Source organism: Oryx dammah, unplaced genomic scaffold (assembly GCF_014754425.2).
Source record: "Oryx dammah isolate SB20612 unplaced genomic scaffold, SCBI_Odam_1.1 HiC_scaffold_1, whole genome shotgun sequence".
NCBI classification, from domain to species: domain Eukaryota; kingdom Metazoa; phylum Chordata; class Mammalia; order Artiodactyla; family Bovidae; genus Oryx; species Oryx dammah.
Window position 1 is genome coordinate 5608963 of NW_024070185.1, and position 22649 is coordinate 5631611.

General features: G+C 41.0%; 2 protein-coding genes across 3 annotated transcripts in view; one reads left to right on the top strand and one right to left on the bottom strand.

Moving 5' to 3' along the window:
* Nucleotides 1-6301, top strand: part of GALNT7 (polypeptide N-acetylgalactosaminyltransferase 7) — a 132983-nt gene extending 126682 nt beyond the window's left edge. For both annotated transcript variants that reach the window (XM_040230055.1, XM_040229983.1), the window contains exon 12: nucleotides 3916-6301. In XM_040230055.1, coding sequence (XP_040085989.1) covers nucleotides 3916-4053 — 138 coding nt within the window. In that variant the 3' untranslated portion in view covers nucleotides 4054-6301. The remainder of the gene's footprint in view (nucleotides 1-3915) is intronic.
* Nucleotides 6302-14402: 8101 nt separating this feature from the next.
* HMGB2 (high mobility group box 2) lies at nucleotides 14403-17622 on the bottom strand. Its single transcript, XM_040230170.1, has 5 exons — nucleotides 16705-17622; nucleotides 16161-16347; nucleotides 15762-15907; nucleotides 15503-15677; nucleotides 14403-14949 (listed from the first exon to the last, which is right to left on the bottom strand). The coding sequence occupies exons 2-5, from the start codon at nucleotides 16308-16310 to the stop codon at nucleotides 14791-14793; spliced, it is 630 nt and encodes a 209-aa protein (XP_040086104.1). The 5' UTR covers nucleotides 16311-16347; nucleotides 16705-17622; the 3' UTR covers nucleotides 14403-14790.
* Nucleotides 17623-22649: the final 5027 nt, after the last annotated feature.

Sequence of the window (22649 nt, forward strand, 5' to 3'; positions counted from 1 at the left end):
GTAAACCTTAAAACCTGCATTCTCACTGGCTTGCATTTCCCTCTCATTTTCCTGATCACTGGAGAATCACCGTTCGATAACAGAGCAACCCTTTTATTCTCTAGTACAATGTCATCACGGACGGACACCACCCAGGGTCCATGCAGACCCACTGTTCATTTATCCACATAGGGAAACCAGGGTTCCCTGAGGCAATCATCACCATTGTTCTAATATCGAAATCTGATCTTTTTAATTTAAATGATAATATATATAATTTTAATGAATGGCTCATTTATATATACATATGTGTATATAGTTTTAATGAATGGCTCTTTTAGTTTAACTTTTAAAATATTGCTGCCTGTTGTCCAGCAGGTGGCGATAGAGATGAACAGGTAACGTGTTGGATTTCAGGCTTCACAGCTTCTCCTCCTGGCTGTTAAGTGCAGGATATGTGTTGCCTGTTGCTTGTTTTAAAGGCCACATTTGGTTGTTCATTTGACTCTGTGGGAGCGGTGTTTCTATTTCAGGTGTGAATTTTCAGTGTTGTATGCCAAGTTGAGGGTTCCAACATTCGAATGGTACTCTATAATTTTCAAAGTCTAGACTTGGCTAAAGTAAATCAATTTATTGTGAAACAAAAAGTTGAAAAAGCTCCCCCAAACTGAAAGAAGCTGGCAGCCCTTAACTTTCTTTACACATCTTGTATTTGTTGTCATGCCCTCCCTGCCAGAAAACACTTGTTTGCCATGTAGTGACGATGTTAATGGCCTAGCTGAATATTCCCAGTTATGGGAATTATCTATGTTGCATAGATAATTACCAAGAAGCGGTAAGTTTGTGTCAGTTGCTGATGTTAGGAAGGAGAAGATTAATATAACTCCCAGAGAACAGAGAGCATTTATTTCCACAAAGAAAGATGAATAATAGCAGTAAAGCCTAGGGGTGAGTAAGGACAATATTAGTTAACTAGTAAAAGAAGGTTAACAGATGCAAAACAATATGAGAAGGAATGGATAAAAAATGGAATGCACATATTTTAGATACTATATTTTAAAGGACACAGCACCGAATATCAGTCTGTGTATCAGATGTTACTATTAATAAATATTCACTGGGCCTTTCAAAAAATAGCTAAAGCCCATCCTATAATGGAAGAGAAGGAAAAAAACGTAGAAATAAAAATAAGCAAAATGGGGCTTCCCTGGTGACTCAGTGGTAAAGAATCCGCCTGCCAGTGCAGGAGATGCAGATTTGATCCCTGACCCGGGAAGACCCCACTGCCACAGAGGAACAAAGCCCATGCACCACAACTACTGAGCCTGCGCTCCAGAGCCTGGGAGCCCAGACACAGCAAGTGCTGAACCCCATGCACCCTAGAGCCCGGGCTCCACCAGAGAAGCCACCCCAGTGAGAAGCCTGCTCACCACAACTAGAGAAGAGAAAGCTGGCGCCCTGCAAGGAAGACCCAGCACAGTCAAAAATAATAAATAAGAAACAAAAACAAGCTATTAAAGAAATAAAGTGCCATAGGATAGGAAAGAGAGATTAATAGGAGGCTTTATTTCTGGTGAGTTTCGGGTAGGAAGTATCACTGCACGGAATCTTGAGGTGTGATGAGACTTTTCATGGAGGATGAATGAGATGCCGAGTGAGCAGGGTCATAGCATCTTAGTGTAGAGAATTCTAGGAGCTGGGTGTTTTCTGGTTCCCTAAGTTGTTCTCCATGGGAAAGAGCATGGAACTTTTTGTGGTCTTCGGGGAGTGACCGACCTTAGCTGAGGATCACAGTGATAGGAAACAGTGGGTACTTCTAGGAAGATAATTCTGGAAACACTGTCAAGTCTGGACTGGTGAGCAGGAGGCCGGTTCAGTCAGCAGTTCTCACTCTGCTCCTCTGGACCCGTTTACATCCTTACTAACTGCTGACACACTCCCAGGGAGATTTGTTATGCAGCTTACAGCTAATGGGGTTTCTGAATTGGGAATTAAACCTGAGAGCTGTTGTGAGTATTGATGTACGCATTCGTGTAAAAGTAACACTCATAACCCTATTACATGTTAATATAAATAACACTTTTAATGAAAAATAGCTATTTTCCCCACCTCAATGAGAAGAGTGGCTCTGTTTTATAGTTTCACAAATGCCTTTAGTGTCTGGTTTAATAGAAGAACTCTGGATTCCTACTCTGCTTCTGCGTTTAGTTTGATGCGAGATGTTGTTCTAGTTGAATATCTGAGGAAAATCCAGCCTTGTGTAGACATGCAGTTTGAAAACAAGGAATAATTTAATAGCCTTTTCAGATAATTGTGCTACACAAGTGTGTAGCTGGTGGTTTCTTTTTATTCATTCATTTATTTATAGCTGTGCTGGGTCTCCATAGCTGTGCCCAGGCTTTCTCTAGTTGCTGTGAGTAGAGGCTCCGCTCTAGCTGTGCTGCACGGCCTTCTCATTGCGGAGCACAGGCTCTAGGTGCCCGGGCTTCAAACAGCTGTGGCTCCCGGACCCAAGGGCATGGGCTTCAGGAGTTGTGGTGCACTTCTGGAGTTGCCAGGGGGTGTTGCTCTGCCACGTGTGGGATCTTCCTAGATCAGGGGACCTGTGTCCCCTGCATTGGCAGGCAGATTCCTGTCCACGATACCATCAGGGAAGTGCCAGGAGCTTCTTAAAAGTTATCTGCAGTCTGGAATCTGGAATCCCTGTCAGTGAACATTTTGTCCTCTGTTGCATTAAACCCACTTGTCTGTCTGAAACTTTGAGTGGATCTTTTGTAACATCATACTTTCACAGCTCCTTTGGAAAATATCGACTCACTGAATCATGCAGATCTTCCAAATGATGCCACATTTCATCATGCACTGCCCCTGAACTCACAAATATAACCACCGTTTACCAGAAAAGTCTTTCCATCTTGTGGTGCCGTCACATTCTTGATGATGGATACAAGTTTTCTAAAACTCAAATGTTTGCTTGAAAACTTGGATTTTATCAATGACAACAAACAACTGTCAGCTTTATATTGTTTTTCTTTTCCCCTTGAAGTGACAGGCTCACTTTATTTTCTGTAAAATTTCGCCCCAGCCCCAAGTTTGCATAATTGTAATCTGCCTGCGATTTGTCCTTTCAAAGTCACATGACAAGAAAAAGCGCTCGTTCAGCCCTCAAGTCCAGCAACCGCCTGTGTTCTGGCCATTCTTACCTACCGTCTCTCAGAGTCAAGACTTAATAAAACTAACACATTTTACTGCTTCGTCAAGGATGTTCTCAAATGAAACTGGCTTGTTTTCTAATTGTGAGTCTGTGGCCATGGAGAACGTGACCCCTTGATTGATGCTACAGCCCCAGCTCTTTGACCCAGCATAGCTTTTGCACTGTCTGTATAAATGTCCATACAGTGGAAAAGGCAGTTAGGGTCTTTGTATTCTTAGGAAATTGTTTCGACCCTACAGACCCAATCTTAGCTAGTCTGAGGACTGCACTCTGAGAGCTGAATTGAACCTCCAGCAGGTGACAAGGACTCTACTAAGACAAGGGTGCTGGGGATGGGAAAGGGTATAAGCCCAAGTCCCTGCAAATGTCCGTGTTCAGCTGGCGACTCAAAGGAAGGAAGGCGGGCACGCAGCCTGAGCTGCGCTGTCCTAAGCTCAGGACAGCTGGATTAGCTGGATAGGAACTAGAGGAGCTGGTCTGGAGGAGAAGATGATGAATTTAAGTTTGTATGTGTTGAATTGGAGGTACCTGCAGTACATCATGCCTGAACAACAAAAGGATGTAGAAGGCTGACAAGAGAGACCCAGAGTCTGGGGTGAAGCTGGTTCATGCCTGACCAATTTGCTTGAATTGTCTTCTTACGAAAGCCAGGAGGTGACCTGTCCAATGCCAGTGATAGCACAGAGCTCACGTGTAACGCTGTGTTTCCCTGTGTTTTCCAGAACCTGCACAGACTGACTCACGTTCCTTCTGGAAAGTGCTTGGATCGCTCGGAGGTCCTCCATCAAGTATTCATCTCCGACTGCGACTCCAGCAAAATGACTCAAAAGTGGGAGATAAATAACATCCATAGTGTTTAGAAGGAATGAAAGAAATCAGTAACCTACCTACTGACACGTAAACTTATACAGGACTGAAAGCCGCCTGAAACCTGCTGCAACTGTTGTCACCTGTACAGCTCCAAACCCAGAGGCTCCGCGGGAGCCTGAGGACGTTGATAAACTGTGATTTTTACAATAACATGATCATCTGCAGTTACTGTTTACAAAACTGCTTTTACCTTAAACTTTGTAGATGTTTACATCTTTTTTGTTTTGTTTTAAGATGATGTTGGTAATCTATGCGTTTAGCTCTGTTTTATTTAGAACAGAGTTAAAAGCATTGTTGTCTTCTTTGGGATTACACTCAGGGGTCTGAAAGGCAGTTTGATTTTTTTTTTTTTTATCACACTTGAAAAAAAAAAGGTTGGAGTAACCAGACTTTCCTATGTAACTTGGTGATTATCAACCTGTTGTGTCTTTATTTAATTTTACATCTTTTTGAAGCACTGCCACAGGTTATTAGCCGAGGTGGCCTTCCTCCACGGTCATGCTGCTTTTTTGAAAGGTGAATTTCAACACATTTAGTGCCTCTTTCATTTCTTGGTATACTATTTCAGGAGCTTTGAATGCAATTTGTAGGATGGTATTGATGGAATCGTTACCTGTCTGAGGACTGAATTAACTTGCTGCCATTTGCTCTGAAATTGAATGCTGTATGGCTCAAAAAAGAAATGACAAGATGGAACATCCAGGGCTATTCCGTAGAGTTGGAAGATTTGTGCGGCATTAACTCCTCTACTTGTCAGCATTCCATTGCCCTCTGGCAGTCCCAACTCCTAAGGCGTGAGGGGGGCCTACTAACTGAGAAAAAATGTCCTCTGACATTGAGGATTGGCTTTTCCCCATTACCTGTCACTTTAGAAAACTATTAATGTTTTTCAATTTTGAAACCTTGAAATGAGAGTAACGCAAATAACACACCACCACTGTAAACACATCAAAGGTTTTTCTAACCAGGGTGAGAATTTCCAAACCCTTGTTGGATTAAGCCTTACAAGACTACTATGTGTTATAACCTAAGCTGTGCAATTTATATAGTCAAGGGTGAATGGACCTTTCATTTATTTCTTCGTGAAATTCCCTGCACAGTCTTTAAAAAAAGTCTATTGAAAAATACAGTTCATGAACAAATATGAACTCCTTTCTGTTCAATTATCTGTTAGTTCCCTAGTGTTTCTTGTTTTTTTTCAGGAAGCATATTTCTGTTAGTATTTTACCAATGAGAAGACTTGTTTGAATTCAACATTTATTGAGATAGTACCTACAAGAGGAAAACTAAATACTGCAAGTGGTCAATATATCTAAATAGTCTCTTATTCCCCACAAGATTAAAATGCTCCATCAGAGGCAAAAATAAATAAATAAATAAAAAGAAAATTAATGAGGCAGGGAATGGCAAGTAAATTAGAGACTGATCCTGTTATCATGATCAATGGAAGGAATTCACAAACTACTACCAGAGAAAAATATATTTCACTAAAGCTTAAAAAATAAAACAGAAAAGAGCACCTACATTTACTTAAAAAGAAAAGCCTACAAACTTGCTTCTTCCAAGCTTAGCTCTTAAATTTGGAGAGTCAAAGGTAAACATCTTAAACAGAGTTTTATTTATAATTTTGAATCGTCAATTTGTATTTTGCTCCTGATCTCTGATCAACCATGTGAGCTTTCATTCATCTCTAGGGATGTTTAAAAAGGAATACATTTCTATGCCTATATAATTGCAAAATAACCATAAGTAAGAAACTAAGAGAATTGGTGTTTAATACTTATGTGTTTGCAGGTAGGTCGCATTTTCCTTGAATAGATTATAACCTTGTTAACTATGCATAGGCCTAAGAACAGTAGCACAGAAACTGTGCATGTAACTTTTAAATGGGTATTTTGTGCAATTCATTAAGATACTCTATAAAAAAGGACTCTATATATTGGAATCAGAAACCTTACCAAACACAAAAACCATCAGAAGCTGCTGCCATAATGACTATTTTCTACTGTAGGCTGTTTTGGAAATAATTCCATATCCTTGCTTTGTAAGTTGATAATATCACTATGCATTTCTACACATTTTATAAATTTGATTTATGCAGATTTTGATACACTGTATGTTTCTGTAGAAATTGTATAAATATTCAAAATTTTATTAGGGGTAAATTTGAGAAGTTTATGTATATCTTAATTCTGGGTTGCTTGTTTTTTAGGTGAGAAATAAAATATTGTATTTTAATCCATGGGGTTTTTTTTTTTCAGTACTTGTAATCCTTTTATATATATCTAAACACTGCATGTTTGAAGTAATTACTTGATTTTATTGTTCATAAGGGGCTTCCCAGGTGGCACAGCAGTAAAGAATCTACCTATGAATGCAAGAGATGCAGGTTCGATCCCTGGGTCAGGAAGATTCCCTGGAGAAGGAAATGGCAACCCACTCCAGTATTCTTGCCTGGAAAATTCCATGGACAGAGGAGCCTGGAGGGGCTATACTCCATGTGGTCGCAAAGAGTCAGATATGACTGAGAACACACACACATTGTTTGCAAGATACAGTAGTATTGGTGCTTTAGAACTATGGTGCTGGAGAAAACTCCTGAGAGTCCCTTGGACAGCAAGGAGATCAAACCAGTCAATCCTAAAGGAAATCAACCCTGAATATTCATTGCAAGGACTGATACTGAAGCTGAAGCTCCAATACTTTGGCCACCTGATTCAAAGAGCCAGCTCATTAGAAAAGCCCCTGAAGCTGGGAAGGATTCAAAGCAAGAGAAGAAGGGGGTGACAGAAGGTGAGATAGTTGGATGGCATCACTGACTCAGCTGACATGAGTTTGAGCAAATACTGGGAGATAGTGAAGGACAGGGAAGCCTGGCATGCTGCAGTCCATGGGGCTGCAGAGAGTCAGACACAACTTAGCAACTGAATAACAGCAACAACCGTATATTGAGTATATGCTTGAGTGTTGGTTAGAATTTGCTTAGAATACTCAGAGCTTATATCTAAGAAGGAAACATAAAGACTTATTTTTGCCCCTGGTTGCTTATATATAGCAGTTTTTTTAAGTCACTTACCAAATACAAAACAACCCCAGCAATATGTATCTTTCTTGGCAGTATATTCTCCTATACCATTGCCTATTAAAACCAAAAATTTAAGTAAAGTCTTTACAATTTTCTAGATCAACTAGATAAGGAAGCCTTCTCAAATGAAGTGAGAAATGGGCTGTAGGACCGCACAGCACAACCCATGACACCTCAAGAAAAGGTACTGCTGCCAGCATTCCAGTAAATGGCTGTGTTGGTTTGGGAAACTCGCTGAGCCATTGTTGTGGCTTCACTTCTCAGCTGCTGTGCCTGAAAAAGTGATAGAGCACCAGCCTGGAGTGAAGGTGAGCTCGTTTATTTCCTTACAGTCTTTTACAGGGATCTAGGACTATACAGGGAGAAGGCGATGGCACCCCACTCCAGTACTCTTGCCTGGAAAATCCCATGGGCGGAGGAGCCTGGTAGGCTGCAGTCTATGGGTTCGCTAAGAGTCGGACATGACTGAGCAACTACACTTTCACTTTTCACTTTTCACTTTCATGCTTTGGAGAAGGAAATGGCAACCCACTCCTGTGTTCTCGCCTGGAGAATCCCAGGGATGGGGGAGCCTGGTGGGCTGCCGTCTATGGGGTCGCACAGAGTCGGACACGACTGAAGCGACGCAGCAGCAGCAGCAGCAGCAGGACTATACAGCCCTGGGTGTTCTTTGGAAGGACTGATGCTAAAGCTGAAACTCTAGTACTTTGGCCACCTCATGTGAAGAGTTGACTCACTGGAAAAGACTCTGATGCTGGGAGGGATTGGGGGCAGGAGGAAAAGGGGATGACAGAGGATGAGATGGCTGGATGGCATCACTGACTCGATGGATGTGAGTTTGAGTAAACTCCGGGAGATGGTGACAGACAGGGAGGCCTGGCATGGTGCGATTCATGGGGTCGCAGAGTCAGACACAACTAAGCGACTGAACTGAACTGAGGACTATATATCATCATTTCTGGACAAGCTGTGTGTTTGTTTATTATTATTTTTATCCACTTAAAATTCAGTGGAAGACCATGACAAGTACATGACCTGAGCCAGATGGCTAATGGACCAGAAATTGGGTATATGAATATTCATGTGGAAAGCACTTTTAGAAGTACCGAGCCCTATGAGAATGCTTATTATTCAATAGAATCTGTTGAAAAAAAATTGGATAAAAGAGAGAATGATTTGGGAGGAGCACTGTCTCTGGGATTAGAGATTAATAGACGGGTTGTTTCTAAGCTAAATTCAATAATTGCTTTGCCCATCTCAATTTTAAGATTTTGAAATGAATGCCGATAACTGTGATTGGTGTATTTTGGTTTTGTAAGTGGATCAGGCCTTGGGTGTCTGAGCAGTGGTCGGATGAAAGTGAAAGTGAAGTCGTTGAGTCGTGTCCAACTCTTTGCAACCCCGTGGACTGTAGCCTACCAGGCTTCTCCATTCATGGGATTCTCCAAGCAAGAATACTGGAGTGGGTTACCATTTCCTTCTCCAGGGGATCTTCCTGACCCAGGGATCGAACCTGGGTTTCCCGCATTGGAGGCAGACGCTTTAACCTTTTAGCCACCAGGGAAGCGGTCGGATGAGGGCTCCTTAATTCTCATAACAGAATGTTTACAATCTGCTCATATGAATAGCATATACGGTGGACTTGTTTGTACTGGCATCCCTGTTTCATTACAAATTACTTGTGTTACCCTGGCAAGTTATCAATGCTTCTCCATGCCTCAGTTTTCCCATTAGTAATATGAAGGAAATAACAGTGCCTATTTTATAGGCTTTTTATCAGGATTGTATGAGTTAACATACATGAAATGCTTAGAATAGTTCCTGTCCTGTAGTCAGAGTAATATAAATGGTACCTCTTGTTATCTGGTTTCAAAGTCTTAAAATCAGTCTTTAATCAAAAGAACTAAGACAGCTATACTGCAGACCCTCTAAGGCTATGTGTATGTTTATATGCCTGTCTTTCATATGTGACATGTCATTGCCTCCACTTGCCAAGTGAAGAGTTTAAGATCATAACTTAAGCTTCTTACACTGGGGTTGAAATGGTTATCCACAAGGGAATAAATGGTTACCTCTACCTCACAGCATGGTAGTTTTCAGTGGTCTACTTTATCATTTAACTGTGCATCTGGAAGAACGTCTAAGAACATTCTTTCAATTATCTTTAAATGAAATTTCTCTGGGGCTTTTGATATGAGCACATAAACTCCAGCTGTCTTAATGATTAAGTACCCAAAACAAAACTGAAACTTTCCGTAAAAAATAGAGATGAATAGGCTTCCCTGTCTGGCCATGGCATAGTAATTGTTACCATCCTCAACAGTATGCTGTTGTCCTAAAAGGCTATAAAACTGGACAAAAAAATATGCAGCAGCTGTTTTCAGGAACTGGGTAACAGGCAAAGCAGACTGTGATAACGTGAGAGAAAGGAAGCACACGGGGTTATCCCCGGTTCAGCATGTCCATCTGCCTGAAGAACTTTCCCAGCTACCATCCAGGAAAGGAGAGCTCAAGCCTTGGTGAAACAACCCAGCTGAGGAGGCTGCCTAAGGCAACTGGGATTTACAGGACAAGATCGCTGGAAGGCGCTGTGCTTAAAAGCCAGAGCTGTATAGCAATTTTTATACCAGTGTCATTTATAACAGCAATAACTCCAGGACAACCTAAATATCCATCAGCAGGAGAGTGGATCAATTGTGGTATTACCACACAATAGACTGTTACAGGGCAATGAACGTGAATGAACTGGTTATAAACAAGACAGTAGGGCAGTGTTGGGTAAAAACGGCAATTCCCAAAAGACTTCATTCAACAAATGTGTTTTGTAAAATCAAAGACAACTAAAACTACAGTAAGTCACATATGAATATGTGATCAAATATATGTGGATAAATAATATGGGATTAATAAGTGGTTAATTTATGGTTACCAAAGGGTAAAGGGAAGAGGTGAATGACAAATTAGGGGTATGGGATTAACAAACTAGGTAAAAATTGATAAGCAACCAGAATTTACCATATAGCACAGGGAATTATACCCAGTATCTTATTAACCTATAATGGAATTTGATCTGCAGACTAACTGAATTCACTATGCTGAACACCTGAAACTTAATACATATTGTAAATCAACTATACTTAAAAAAAAAAAGTTGAATAACTTGTCCAAATACCCAAATATAGTATTGAAGTCAAGGACATAGCTCAAATATTGAGTATCCCCAGAGCTGTGTGGGAGGAATTTCTGTTGTATTTTCCACATAACTAGTTTTCCTCTCCACTTAGAGTTAAGAATCTCAGAACTGAATCTGGTAGTTTTATTATGATAACTATATTATTAATATATATACATGTTATCATGCATACTTTTAGCTAATATTTATTTTTCTTACCACAAAGAGAAGTGTCTTGGATGTACTGCCTCATTTAATGTTCAGAAAAAGAAAAATCTGATTTTAACACCTGAGGAAACTGAAAGGTTATACACCAGGTCTGATGTTACCAAGCTGATCAGAAAAAAAGATCCCTGAGACCTCACAGTGGTTAAGATTCCATGCTTCTACTGCAGGGGGATCAGGTTTGATGCCTAGTCGGGGAACTAAGATCCCACATGCTGCATGGCATAGCCAAGAAATAGAAAAAAAATTTTTTTTAATTAAAAAAATAATTCACTTAAAAAGAGAAACTGAGCCTATTCAAACTGATCTGATTCTCAGTATAAGCTCATCAGCTCACTTTTTTGAAATCAGCTCTCTTAATTTCATAACTTTTTTTGTTTGTATTTTAGTTTGTTCTCTGTATAAGCTGTTTCAGCTTTACTGCAGAAATACAGAGAATTGAAGAATAACACATGAATATGATTGAATTGCAGTTTTGCTTAAAAGTTGTTTCCTTTTAATGTGAAATACTATTTGTGCTCCTGAGCAGGTATTCTATTAGCTATGGTAACTCCCAAGTTGAGGCTAAGAGAGGGTTGGGCCAAGTCCTGAAGAACAAAGGCCCAGGAGCCCAGTGACATTCCGTTTAGACTTCAGAGACTGTACAACAGGATAAGTTAGATGAGTTTCCATACAGGGCGAGGGTTTCTAGACAACTGGGAAAATAATGCTTAGCTGGGATGCCTATACATAAACTTTTACCAACAGCCCTAACTTAGTAAATACCATTAATATTACATTTTACATACACTAATTTATAGAAGTAACCAATCCGTGACCCTTGACAGACTCTTACCTATGGACATGTTTTCTTTCAATTCAACATTTGAATTCACTGCCAATGTTTACAATTCAGACTTCACATTTTAAAAAATATCTAGAATTCTGGTTCCACTTAAAATTTTGGGAGATTTGGGAATCTTAGACTCACATTCCATTTAGCAACAGGACTGAGCTGAACAGTAGCTGTCACCTTTACCCTGGGCATTTATGCTTACAAATGTTTATAGATCACCTGCTCTTTCTGGCATGACGTGTACACAAATGGCTTATTTCTACAGATGTTTTATTTTTAAAAGGACTACATCTTATGCATTGGCAAAACAGGTCCTTTAGCTTTCTTCTTGCTATTCCCCAAGAAATAAAGTCAGTACTGCTTTGTCAACATTTTTAGCAGCATGTAATGAAGTTAGCTTTAAGATAATGCTGTTTGTGCTAAGACAAACATGGTTTACTGCTTACAGTAAATGATTTCTGTTGAAAAGTAGAATACAAAAATGCTTACTGTCTTGCATTGAGCAAATTTGCAAGTTACTGCTTTAATACGTAGGGCACCTTAGGATCTTCTAACCCAGATTTTATAGAAGACCAAAAGTAGTGGCTACCATCAGGAAAGAAACTTGAGACCCTACTTCAGTTCTTGTACCAAAATAAATTCCAGACGGATCAAAGATTTAATTAAATAATAAGAAAGCAAAGATAACTTTGGGAAAGGTCTCCCAAGGCCACTAAAGAATAAATTTGCCTCATAAAAATAAATCTTTGCATGAAAAAAAGCATCATAAAGTCAAAAGACAACAAAGAAAAAATACCAATATTTACAATGCATGTCACAAAGGGTCATTTTCCTTATTTCCCACAAATGACTAAAAAAAGACCAATGAGACAAGGCCATCGGAAATACAAATGGCTCTTTAACATAAAAATATACTAAATTCATAATAGGAGGAACCATTTTTTATATATTAGGATAGCAAAGATTAAGACGTTTGAGACTGATAACGTTGCTGAGGAAACAGGCACTCTGAAACAGTCATTGCTGTGGAGTGTGTTTCAGAACAACTTCGGAGAGCAATTTTGGCAAGTTTCAGCAAGTTAACAGCCGGAGAGCAGGTTCCAGTATATACCAAGTACAGGTTTTAGCTATTATAATTAGCACATTTTTTAATGTGCAAACTTTTAAATGCTTTTTATAGAAATTTCTGAAATCGTACATACAAGATATTCATGGCAATGTTCTTAAAGCAAAAAAATTCAAACATAACTATCTTTAGGGAACTGGTTAAATTATGATCTATTCAGTGGAGTACTATGCAGATGGCTATTTAAGTAAAATGTGGTAATTCTGTTGAGCCAAGAACCTAAAATGAGAATTAAGGGGCAGGACAACATATATAGTAAGCTTCCTTTGTGACTATTGTGCTTCCCATCTCTCTTGAAGGATGTGTCATTCTACTCCTGGAGTTGCCTCTTGGGAGAAGCCAGTAGTTGGAAATCAAGATTGTAAACTACCAACTATATAGCCCATTTATATAAAGATACGACTTATTTTCCAGGGTATGGTCTTCATAAGCACACCCACCCCCCCCCCCCCCGCCCAAGTACTGGCTGGCCTGGAACAGAACATGACCCTTACCCGTATTTTCATGCTTTCCAACATAACCACTCCTTGAAGTCATTTAGTCTTAAAAACAAGGGTGTTGCAAATTTTGATCAACACTTGATAGAATATCAAATGAGGACTCATCTCAAATGCAGAGATTATGCAGCAGCTCATTTTTAGTGTGTCATTCTTAGCTTACACATTTAAGATGTATTTCATCTAAAAAACAAAATGAAAGTAGTCCCCAAAAAATCCCCAAAAGAAAAGTGACAAGGAACTTGATAGGTCTACTTCATGGATCTAATTTTAAAGAAATCCTTAAGAAACAGATTTTCACTGCATTTCAATTTTAGAAACTAGTATCTTTTCTAAGCATTAAGGACTGTTGTAAATACAGTACTTGTAAATACATTCTTGTTTAATCATTAGAACACTTCGAAGTAGATATTGACCCCATATACAAATGGAGAGAAATAAACCCAGAGGCAAAGTCCACACAGCAAGTATTTGGTAAAGCTGGGGACTTGGGATCCAGATATGGGTATGTCTTTAAAAAACTTTAAACACATAAAACTAGTTTTTACAATCGGCAAAGGCCCCCAAATAACAACTGTGATATGATAATGGAGGGCCATCACTAAAAAGTTTGAAGATTTTTCCTGAGTACATCTGCTCTGGGAATTATGCTAGTAACTTACACCTCCCATTTAACAATGTTATGTAAGAAATCAATCTTGAAATATTTACTCTGAATATGGCATAAGATGACAACCCAGGCTCTCATGGTTGGGCATTAAGAATTTTGGTTTCTATTGTAAAAACTAGAATAGGTAACCAAGATTGTCAGGTTTAACTGTCAAACTATCAACAAATAGATTTCTTCTATACTCTTCCAGCCAACACTTGGCCAACTTTCACTAATAACTTGATAATGATTTGAAATATTTACCTAATTCAAACACAAGCAACTGCTTTCTCAAACGAGCATTTCTTAATAACTGCTTTCACCTGTAAATAGAAATCCTAGTGGAATTTCATCTCGTTAGTCATGGAAAATCATAATAATCATCTCAAAAGCTTTCTTGGGTTAGTTACCCAGAATTCTAGGCTTAAGACCACAATGATTTTTGAAATCTTAAAATGCCAACTAAAAGGAAAAAACCCAAGGGACAAGTTAGCTAACAAATGAAGATAAATGTAAAGAAGAAAACTTGCTCAGTGTGTAAGACTGCATAAATTTTTAAAGTTCATTACATTCCAGAATTGATTTTTAAAGAACACTCTATGTAAATATGAATATTGGCATGTTTGACTTTTAACAAAACATTTTACTAAATCAACCATGTCTCAGAACTATTAGGCAGAAAGACAAAAAAAGTGATATGGCTCCAGACCATGAAAAGTAAAAGCTAATTTAGCATATAAGACAAGAACAATAGGAATAATATATATAATTTTATTACAAAATTTTTTTAAAAAAAACAAAACGCAACATTCTCGTTCTAGAAAACCCAAAAGTTCCTATTGATGCTAATTTCTATGAGTTTGCTGTGCTACCATACACAAGTCAAGAAATTAAAGAAACCATTAAATATTTAGAAACATTTAACATCAGAAGCTTGAAACTCTAACTGTATGTAGTAGCCCCTCAAAAGCATTTTTAAAAAAGTATTTTCTCTACAAAGAATTTTATCAGCTATACAAAAATCTGTACAGTTTTTATACTGAAGCTAATATTGAGCTGCACTTGAATTCACATTCTTAGCAAAACAATTGCCTGAGCACACACGCACACTCCACACACATCATTACAAGATAGCCATTTATTCCTCATCTTCCTCCTCCTCCTCCTCATCTTCATCTTCTTCCTCCTCTTCTTCCTCCTCATCTTCTGGTTCATTTTTCTTCTTGGAGCCTGTCGGCCTGCCAGGGCCCTTTTTTCCCGCTTCACTCTTGCCCTTGGCACGGTATGCAGCAATATCCTGAAATAGTTAAAAAAAATAAAATCAGCATCCGGTGTCATTACCCAACCTTGAAAACCACTAAGTTGTAAACAATCTGCAATTATTGGCCAATAACCCCAATGATAGTCTAAAACTTGGGTTTTGAGAGCATTTGATCCCCATAGGTCTTAGAAAGCTTATTACTGGGGTGTATTAGACTGATGTCAGTACTTTCACTACCATTATCTGTTAATCTCACATAGCCCCCACCCCCTAACTTCATATCTTAGATACATCTACATAAAACATTTGACCCTCCAGTCTTTTCAACTAAGAGACCTATTTTACTACAAATGAGTCTGAATGCACCAACCTACCAATGCTACAGACATTGGTTTCGGTCAAAAGAAAAGTTTCAATTAGCTTGTGTTGCCTAAGTGTACAATTCTCACTAGACCTTTTCAAAACAAAACTGAAAACCATTAACTATGTATACAGCTCCCAAATTTCTAGTTTCTATTTCTAACATACTGATTTAGAAAATATCTATTGGATTTCACACTGGCTTAAAAAAAAAGTGAGGACAACACACCTTTTCGTATTTCTCCTTTAGCTTAGCTGCTTTCTGTTCATACGGCTGTTTATCTTTGGCTGACTGCTCAGACCACATTTCACCCAATTTTTTTGCAGTATCCCCAATGGATAAGCCAGGGTGTTCACTTTTGATCTTTGGGCGATGTTCGGAGCAAAACAGGAAGAAGGCAGATCTGAAAGGAAGGAACAGAGTTGTAATAACTTGAATGAAAAAAAATGGGGGGGAGGCAATTCGGTTGGTTTTAAAAGATACTTACGGAGGCCTTTTCGGAGCGTTGGGATCTTTTTTCTTTCCCTTCTTGTCACCTTTAGGAGGGACATAATTTTTCATCTCCCTGTCGTAGCGAGCTTTGTCACTTTTTGCCATGTCTTCGAACTTGGACTTTTCCTTGGCCGACATGGTCTGTAAGCATAAAAAGAACAGTAAATATATAGCAGGACTCGAAACCCGTATCCGTCTCCAAAAAAGCGTGATCCTCTTTAGCTCCCGGTTTTCCTCAGTAAGGACCGTTTTGCCTCAGTCACCTTAAAATAAACAAGCACCCTAAGTCCTGTACTTTAAACTCGTAATAGAACATGCATGCGCGTCAGTCGCGAGGGGAAGTTCAAAGTCACGGCCACCCGCCCGCGTGAGGCCCCCGGGCGCCCCGGCTCACCTTCCATCTCTCGGAACATTTCTTGGAAAACTCTGCGAAATTGACTGAGGAGTCGGGGTGCTTCTTCTTGTGCTCCTCGCGGCAGGTCTGCACGAAGAAGGCGTACGAAGACATCTTGCCCCGCGGCTTGTTGGGGTCGCCCTTCCCCATGATGCTGCTGCTGCTGCGGCGGAGGCTGCGTGTCCACCTGGCGGGAGAGCGGTCGAGCGCTGGCGGGCGGGGCTGCTTCCCGCCCAAACGCCCGCGCCCTCCCCCCCCCCCCGCCACACTCGCGGGCCTGCCGCCCGCCCCAGCCTAGCCCTTCCTGACAGGAAAGCCCCGGGCTTCCACGCCGCGAGCCGCGTCCCCAGCTGCCGCCTCGCGCCCCGCGTTCAAGACTCCGAAGCCGGGCCCAGCCGAGCTTCGCGCCTCCGCAGCCCGGCCCGTCAGGCCCGCACCCGGAAACCACCAGCGGGGCTCGCCCCCAGCAGCAGCGGCGCCCCAGCAAGCCGTGACGGAAGGAGGCCAGCCGACCGCGCACCCGGGGCCCGCAGCGGGCTCTTGCCTGGTGAAAGATTTTCCTCAGCGTTCCGCGCAGCGGCCGCGTCTGACCGCTACGCTGCTGCCCTGGCTCCGGCGTGAACTGGTTCGTCGCTAACGCAATCCTCCGCCTCTTGTTTTGCAGACTTCTCCGCGCCACTGCAACTTGACGAGCCGGGTCACAGACCACACCCCCGCCGCTCCGATTGGCCCTGGGGATTATTCAAACTCGAGGAGGCCCCGCCCCCTCACCAAGACGGCTTTCTATTGGTCAGTATGGCGCCAGGTCCGTCCCCCCGGCCGCAGCCTAGCAGGTTCGGTGGGTCGCCCGGGTCGTTAACTCCCAGACCCGTTAGAACCGGTCAGGAGAGGAATGTGCTACTCGATCCTGATTGGCGGCCAGAAGAGGGTTTGAAAAATGGCGGGCCTGGCGCTGACTGGCTGAGGCAGGCGGCGGGGGGCGTGGCTGGCCCTCGGGGTAAACTCAGCCAGATTTAAAAATTCCCAGTCGCTAGCCGCAGGGCAGGTCTTCCGGGTCCGCGGCACTTGGTTTCCTGGCGCTGAGGCGGCAGAAGTAACGTCCCTGCTGGCCCCGACGGCTGCCCTGGTCCTGTTTGTCCCCCGCCCCAGCGCGGCCCGCAGCCCTGGCTCCCGGCTCGGTGGTCGCCGCCCCATCCAGAGAATAACAAATGGGCAGGTTGAGGAGCGTGCGCTGCGGCCAACGGCCAGCCCCGCCAGGTGTCGCAGAGGCTTGGGTAGGACCAGAGGAAGACGGGTGACGCGGACCGAGGAGGGGTGGGGGGAAATGTTCGGGGCTATAGCCCCGCCTGTGAAGTCCCTGCGGGACCCCTCTTCCCTCTCCCTTTGTCTGGGCGTCATATTCCGGGGTAAACAGGGCCGCCGGTAGGCGGTGTCTTCCCGGCCCCGCCCCGGCATCCGGGCCTAGTTCCCAGACCGCGAACCCGGGGCTAGGTCCACACCTCGCCGCCGTTCTTCACCCATCACCCCTCCACCCGATCGCTCCGCGGAGGGTTCTAAGTCCTGCGACCCTGGCCTCAAGGCCCGCTCGCTGTCACCGCGATGGTCCCTGTCCGGTCCCTGCAATGCGGTCGTTTTTAAAACCTTCCTGTCGAAAATCCCGTGAACGCTCTGCACCCTCCACCGCATTTAAGCGTGCCGTGTCGTTTCAAGGGTTCTCCAAGCGCAAGTTAAGAACCTTCGTTTTAGTTTCTGGTACAAGCGCGTGCGAGCGCATCCGAGCGACCTTAACTTACTGCTTCCAGGCGTCACCAGTCGCCCTTCCCGGGGTAGGAGGACGTTGACTGACATCTTAAGCTATTTCTGTGTTGTATTTAGCTTGGAGGGTTATTTTTCCTGTTGGCGCATATGTTACAGTGACAGTTGGTTTCAACAGATTTTAAATACTCAATAAGTTCGCTGGCATTTGTTAGACTGCGTGCTCCTATTTAGTTTGTATACTGTTATCCGGCTCGGTTGAACCTCAGTTCCGGCAGCTATTTATCTAGATTTATTAATAAAAACTAGGTTTTTGAAAACGGAAATGGATGTTAGTTGCACAATGTTATGCATGTACTTAGTATTACTGAGTTTAAAAATAAAATTGAAAACTAAGGCATTAATGATCTTTTTGTTGCTATTTGAATAATGTATGTTTTTTTTATTTGAATTTTTGTGTGTTTTTATAGCACAATTGTAACTGATCTTATTTGACAATAGGGTCATTGCAAACGTAATTAGTTACGATGTGGTCATACTGGAACTGGGTGGCCCCTAATCTAATTTGACTAGTATCCTTGTAAGAAGAAAGGTTAAGTTTGGCCATAGAGTCAGGCATGGCGGTAAGATGATGTGAAAAGACACGGAGAGGATGGCCATCTACAAGCTAAGGAAAGGGTCTGCAATAGATCTTTCCCTTAAAACCATCAGAAGGAGCCAACCCTGCTGACACCAGTTTCCATTCTTTATTCCATCACAGCAAAGAACAGGAAAACATTTCTATATTTAGTCTACTTTTATGCTCCATGTAAGTCTTTACTCTGCTGTACTTCCTGATCTAAAAGTAACATTGAGATGCACAATGAAGTCATAAATAAGGTTTGAGTGAGATCTAGACAGTGGTTGGTTATAGAACAGTTTTTTAAATAGAAACTATATAGAGAATCTGGTATGAACAGAGGCCCTGGCAGGCCACATAGAGTCACAAAGAGCCAGATCAGACTAAGCAACTGAGCAAGTGCATCAGATGATGAGTTGGATCACACACACAAAAATCTTAATCCCAAATGTTTAGAAAGAATGGATTAAATATACAAAAGGCCTAGTTCACTATTATGCATTACTTAGTATATATTCACTATGCCATTAGTCTAACTATCGTGACTTTATCAGAAAACTGAAATGTCCTCTGAAGAGATAGTACTAAAGATGATTTGATTTTTTTTTTAGAATATTGGCATCTTTCTAAAAGATCATAAAGAGGAAAGTGTTTATGTTTTTTATTTTTAAAAATGTATAAATTACAATCCAACAAGGGCTGTGATTTTGAATGGTACATTTAACATTTCTAGACTTTTAGTTGACAGTAAAGTGACATTTGGGGGACAATCTCTATAATTCTGTGAGTGTGTAACCATGCTATGCTAAGTTGCTTCAGTTGTGTCCGACTTTTTGCGACCCTGTGGATGGTAGCCTGCCAGGCGCCTCTGTCCATGGGATTTTCCAAGCAAGAATACTGGAGTGGGTTGTCATTTCCTTCACTATGTGTGTGTGTTGTTTAGTTGCTAAGTTGTGTCCAGCTCTTTTAAGACTCCATGGAGTGTAGCCCGCCAGGCTCTTCTCTCCTTGGGATTTCCCAGGCAAGAATACTGGAGTGGGTTGCAACTTCCTTATCCAATGTGATCATAATATGAGGAATATTTTAATATTAACAATTGTTAGGTGGTTAAGAGATTATAATTAATATTAAAAGATAAATATCTTGGTTCAAGGAAATCCTTTGGTTATAAGTACCAATAAGTGTGAGCCCAGTTATTTCAGAACAGTATTTGATGAAGAATTTTACAACTACTCAAATGTACTAAAATATATAGAACAAACTTCAGATTACATATTACTGTTCAGTCATCTTAGTCTTTTGGTAAAATGATCTTACCAGGGCTTTTTCCACTAGATGATTCCAGTATATCACTTTATTTGCCAAACTTTGCCTGAATTCAGCATCTCACAAACTGTAAACAGTGAAAATCTTTAGCAGTAAATTAATTATGAGCTAAGATCAAAGCTGTTTGGAAAGTTTGTCCCCTATCCTATAAGTATAAATAGCTGTTCTATAGAGAAACTGGAATTTATCTATAGCAATGTCAACCTGGCAGGATTGTATAGAACTGTTCTGGGTTGTACTACCTATTGAAATTCATGTCATTTACTCAGTCACTTATCCTAAAAATTTGTACTTTTCATAATCTAATCGTCAAATCAAACTAGAAAACCTTGAGGAAAGGGCAGTATAAACATTTTTTGTATCTCCCCCTCACACACACAAAGCAGTGAATAATTTCTTAATAATTACTATTAACTTTATTAACTTATCAACTCATCATTACCTGATGATGTACTTGCTTAGTTGTGTCTTGACTCTTTGTGATTCTATGGACTGTGGCTTGCCAGGCTCCTCTGTTCATGGGATTTTCCCAGCAAGAATGCTGGAATGGGTTGCCATTTCCTACTCCAAGGGATCTTCCCGAACTCCAGTCTCCTTAGTCTTCTGCAGTACAGGTGGGTTCTTTATCACTGAAGCCCCTCAACTCATATAATCACAATTAAGTATACTTTCCATAAGGTAAGCTGCATATAAAATAATTGTTGTTCTCTGAAGTTGCACAGTTAATATGAAAAACAGAAAGCTATTAATTGCTCTGCAACACATACTACTTTCTGAAAGATGAATCTTACGTTGGAGTTGAATCTTATATTGGAGTTTTATATTTTCAAGTTGTTTCAAAGGCAATGGGAGAAGGATAAGCATACTAAAGTGTTATCACATGGGCACACCCACTTATGAGTAGACCACTAGTTCTGAGGCCTAACTGTTCAGAGAGTCAACTTAGTGATGTAACTCAAGAGTAAATTTTTGAAGAAATGAAAATGCAGGTTAAGAAAAAACAAAAACCTCTAATGTTGCTAACATTTTCAGTGACAAATGGTAAGAAAATGAAGTTAGTTATTTTTCTTAAAACAACACTATTTTATGAATTAGTGTGAACTAAATGTCCACCAAAAGAGCAGAAATGAATCTTTGATAGTCTTTCAAGAATAAGGAGACAGAGACCACTAGAACCTCAAGCAAAAGCCCATGTGACAATATCTAAGGATTAGGAGTGAGTCAGATGTGAACTTCGTCTTACTAAGACTTTACAACATGGCCTGGATACATACGATTCAGTCCCTCATTGGTTGAGATACTCAGCCCCTTATCCTACCTATTAGAGAGGTTGGTTCTGTCTCATAGAATAAAGGTCAAATCTCTGCTAGTAGAGGAGGTCATCTGGAGCAAATCATAATAAAAATGTGAAAACAAAAGACAGATAACATCTTAGGAACCAGAGGGAAAAGACAGTAAATTTTAAAAAGCAACACTAAGTCTGAATCCTGACTCTTCAACCTAACCATGAAATCCAGAGATCATAGAATGACATCTTTAAATTACTAGAGAAAAAAAAAAAATACTGCTATCCAAGTTCTATAGAGAAAAAGCTTTCAAGAATCAAGCTGAAATAAGATATTTTCAGACAACAAAGAAGAAAAGCTGAGAATTCATTTTCTGCAATCCTGCTTAAGGAAAATGATCCTAAATCCTCAGGAGGAGAAAAAAATTACAGGCAATGATAATTATGTAAATTTTAAGAGAATTATTTTTTAATACAGAATAATATTCTGGGGTTTTATCCTGTACTGGAAAAGGTCAGTTTGCATTCCAATCCCAAAGGTAATGCCAAAGAATGCTCAGAGTGAAAGTGAAGTCGCTCAGTTGTGTCTGGCTCTTTGCAACGTGGTGGACTGTAGCCCACCAGACTTCTCTATCCATGGGATTCTCCAGGCAAGAATACTGGAGTGGGTTGCCATTTCCTTCTCCAGGGAATCTTCCCAACCCAGGGATGGAACCCTGGTCTCCTGCATTGTAGGCAGACGCTTTATCCTCTGAGCCACCAAACTACCACACAATTGCACTCATCTCACATGCTAGCAAAGTAATACTCAAAATTCTCCAAGCCAGGGTTCAACAGTACGTGAACCATGAAATTCCAGATGTTCAAGCTGGATTTAGAAAAGTCAGAGGAACCAGAGATCAAATTGCCAACATCTGCTGGATCATTGAAAAAGCAAGAGCGTTCCAGAAAAACATCTTTTTCTTCTTTCCTGACTATGCCCAAGCCTTTGACAGTGTGGATCACAACAAACTGGAAAATCCTTAAAGAGATGGGAATACCAGATCACCTGACCTGCTTCCTGAAAAATCTGTATGCAGGTCAGGAAGCAACAGTCAGAACTGGACATGGAACAACAGACTGGTTCCAAATTGGGAAAGGAGTACATCAAGGCTGTGTCTTGTCAGCCTGCTTATTTAACTTAAATGCAGAGTACATCATGAGAAATGCCAGGCTGGATGAAGCACAAGCTAGAATCAAGATTGCTGGGAGAGACCTCAATAACCTCAGATATGCAGATGACACCACCCTTATGGCAGAAAGCGAAGAACTCCTAAAGAGCCTCTTGATGAAAGTGAAAGAGGAGAGTGAAAAAGTTGGCTTAAAAGTTCAGAAATCTAAGATCATGGCATCTGGTCCCATTACTTCATGGCAAATAGATGGGGAAACAGTGGAAACAGTAACAGGCTTTATTTTCTTGGGCTTCAAAATCACTGCAGATGGTCACTGCAGCCATGCAGTTAAA

Excerpts from the sequence above, each read along its gene's own strand:
- HMGB2 (XM_040230170.1), bottom strand. The coding sequence starts at position 16,310 with ATGGGGAAGGGCGACCCCAACAAGCCGCGGGGCAAGATGTCTTCGTAC. Across the intron at positions 15,908-16,160 it reads AATGTTCCGAGAGATGGAAG|ACCATGTCGGCCAAGGAAAA; the intron begins GTGAGCCGGGGC and ends TTATGCTTACAG. Across the intron at positions 14,950-15,502 it reads TAAAGGAGAAATACGAAAAG|GATATTGCTGCATACCGTGC; the intron begins GTGTGTTGTCCT and ends TAACTATTTCAG.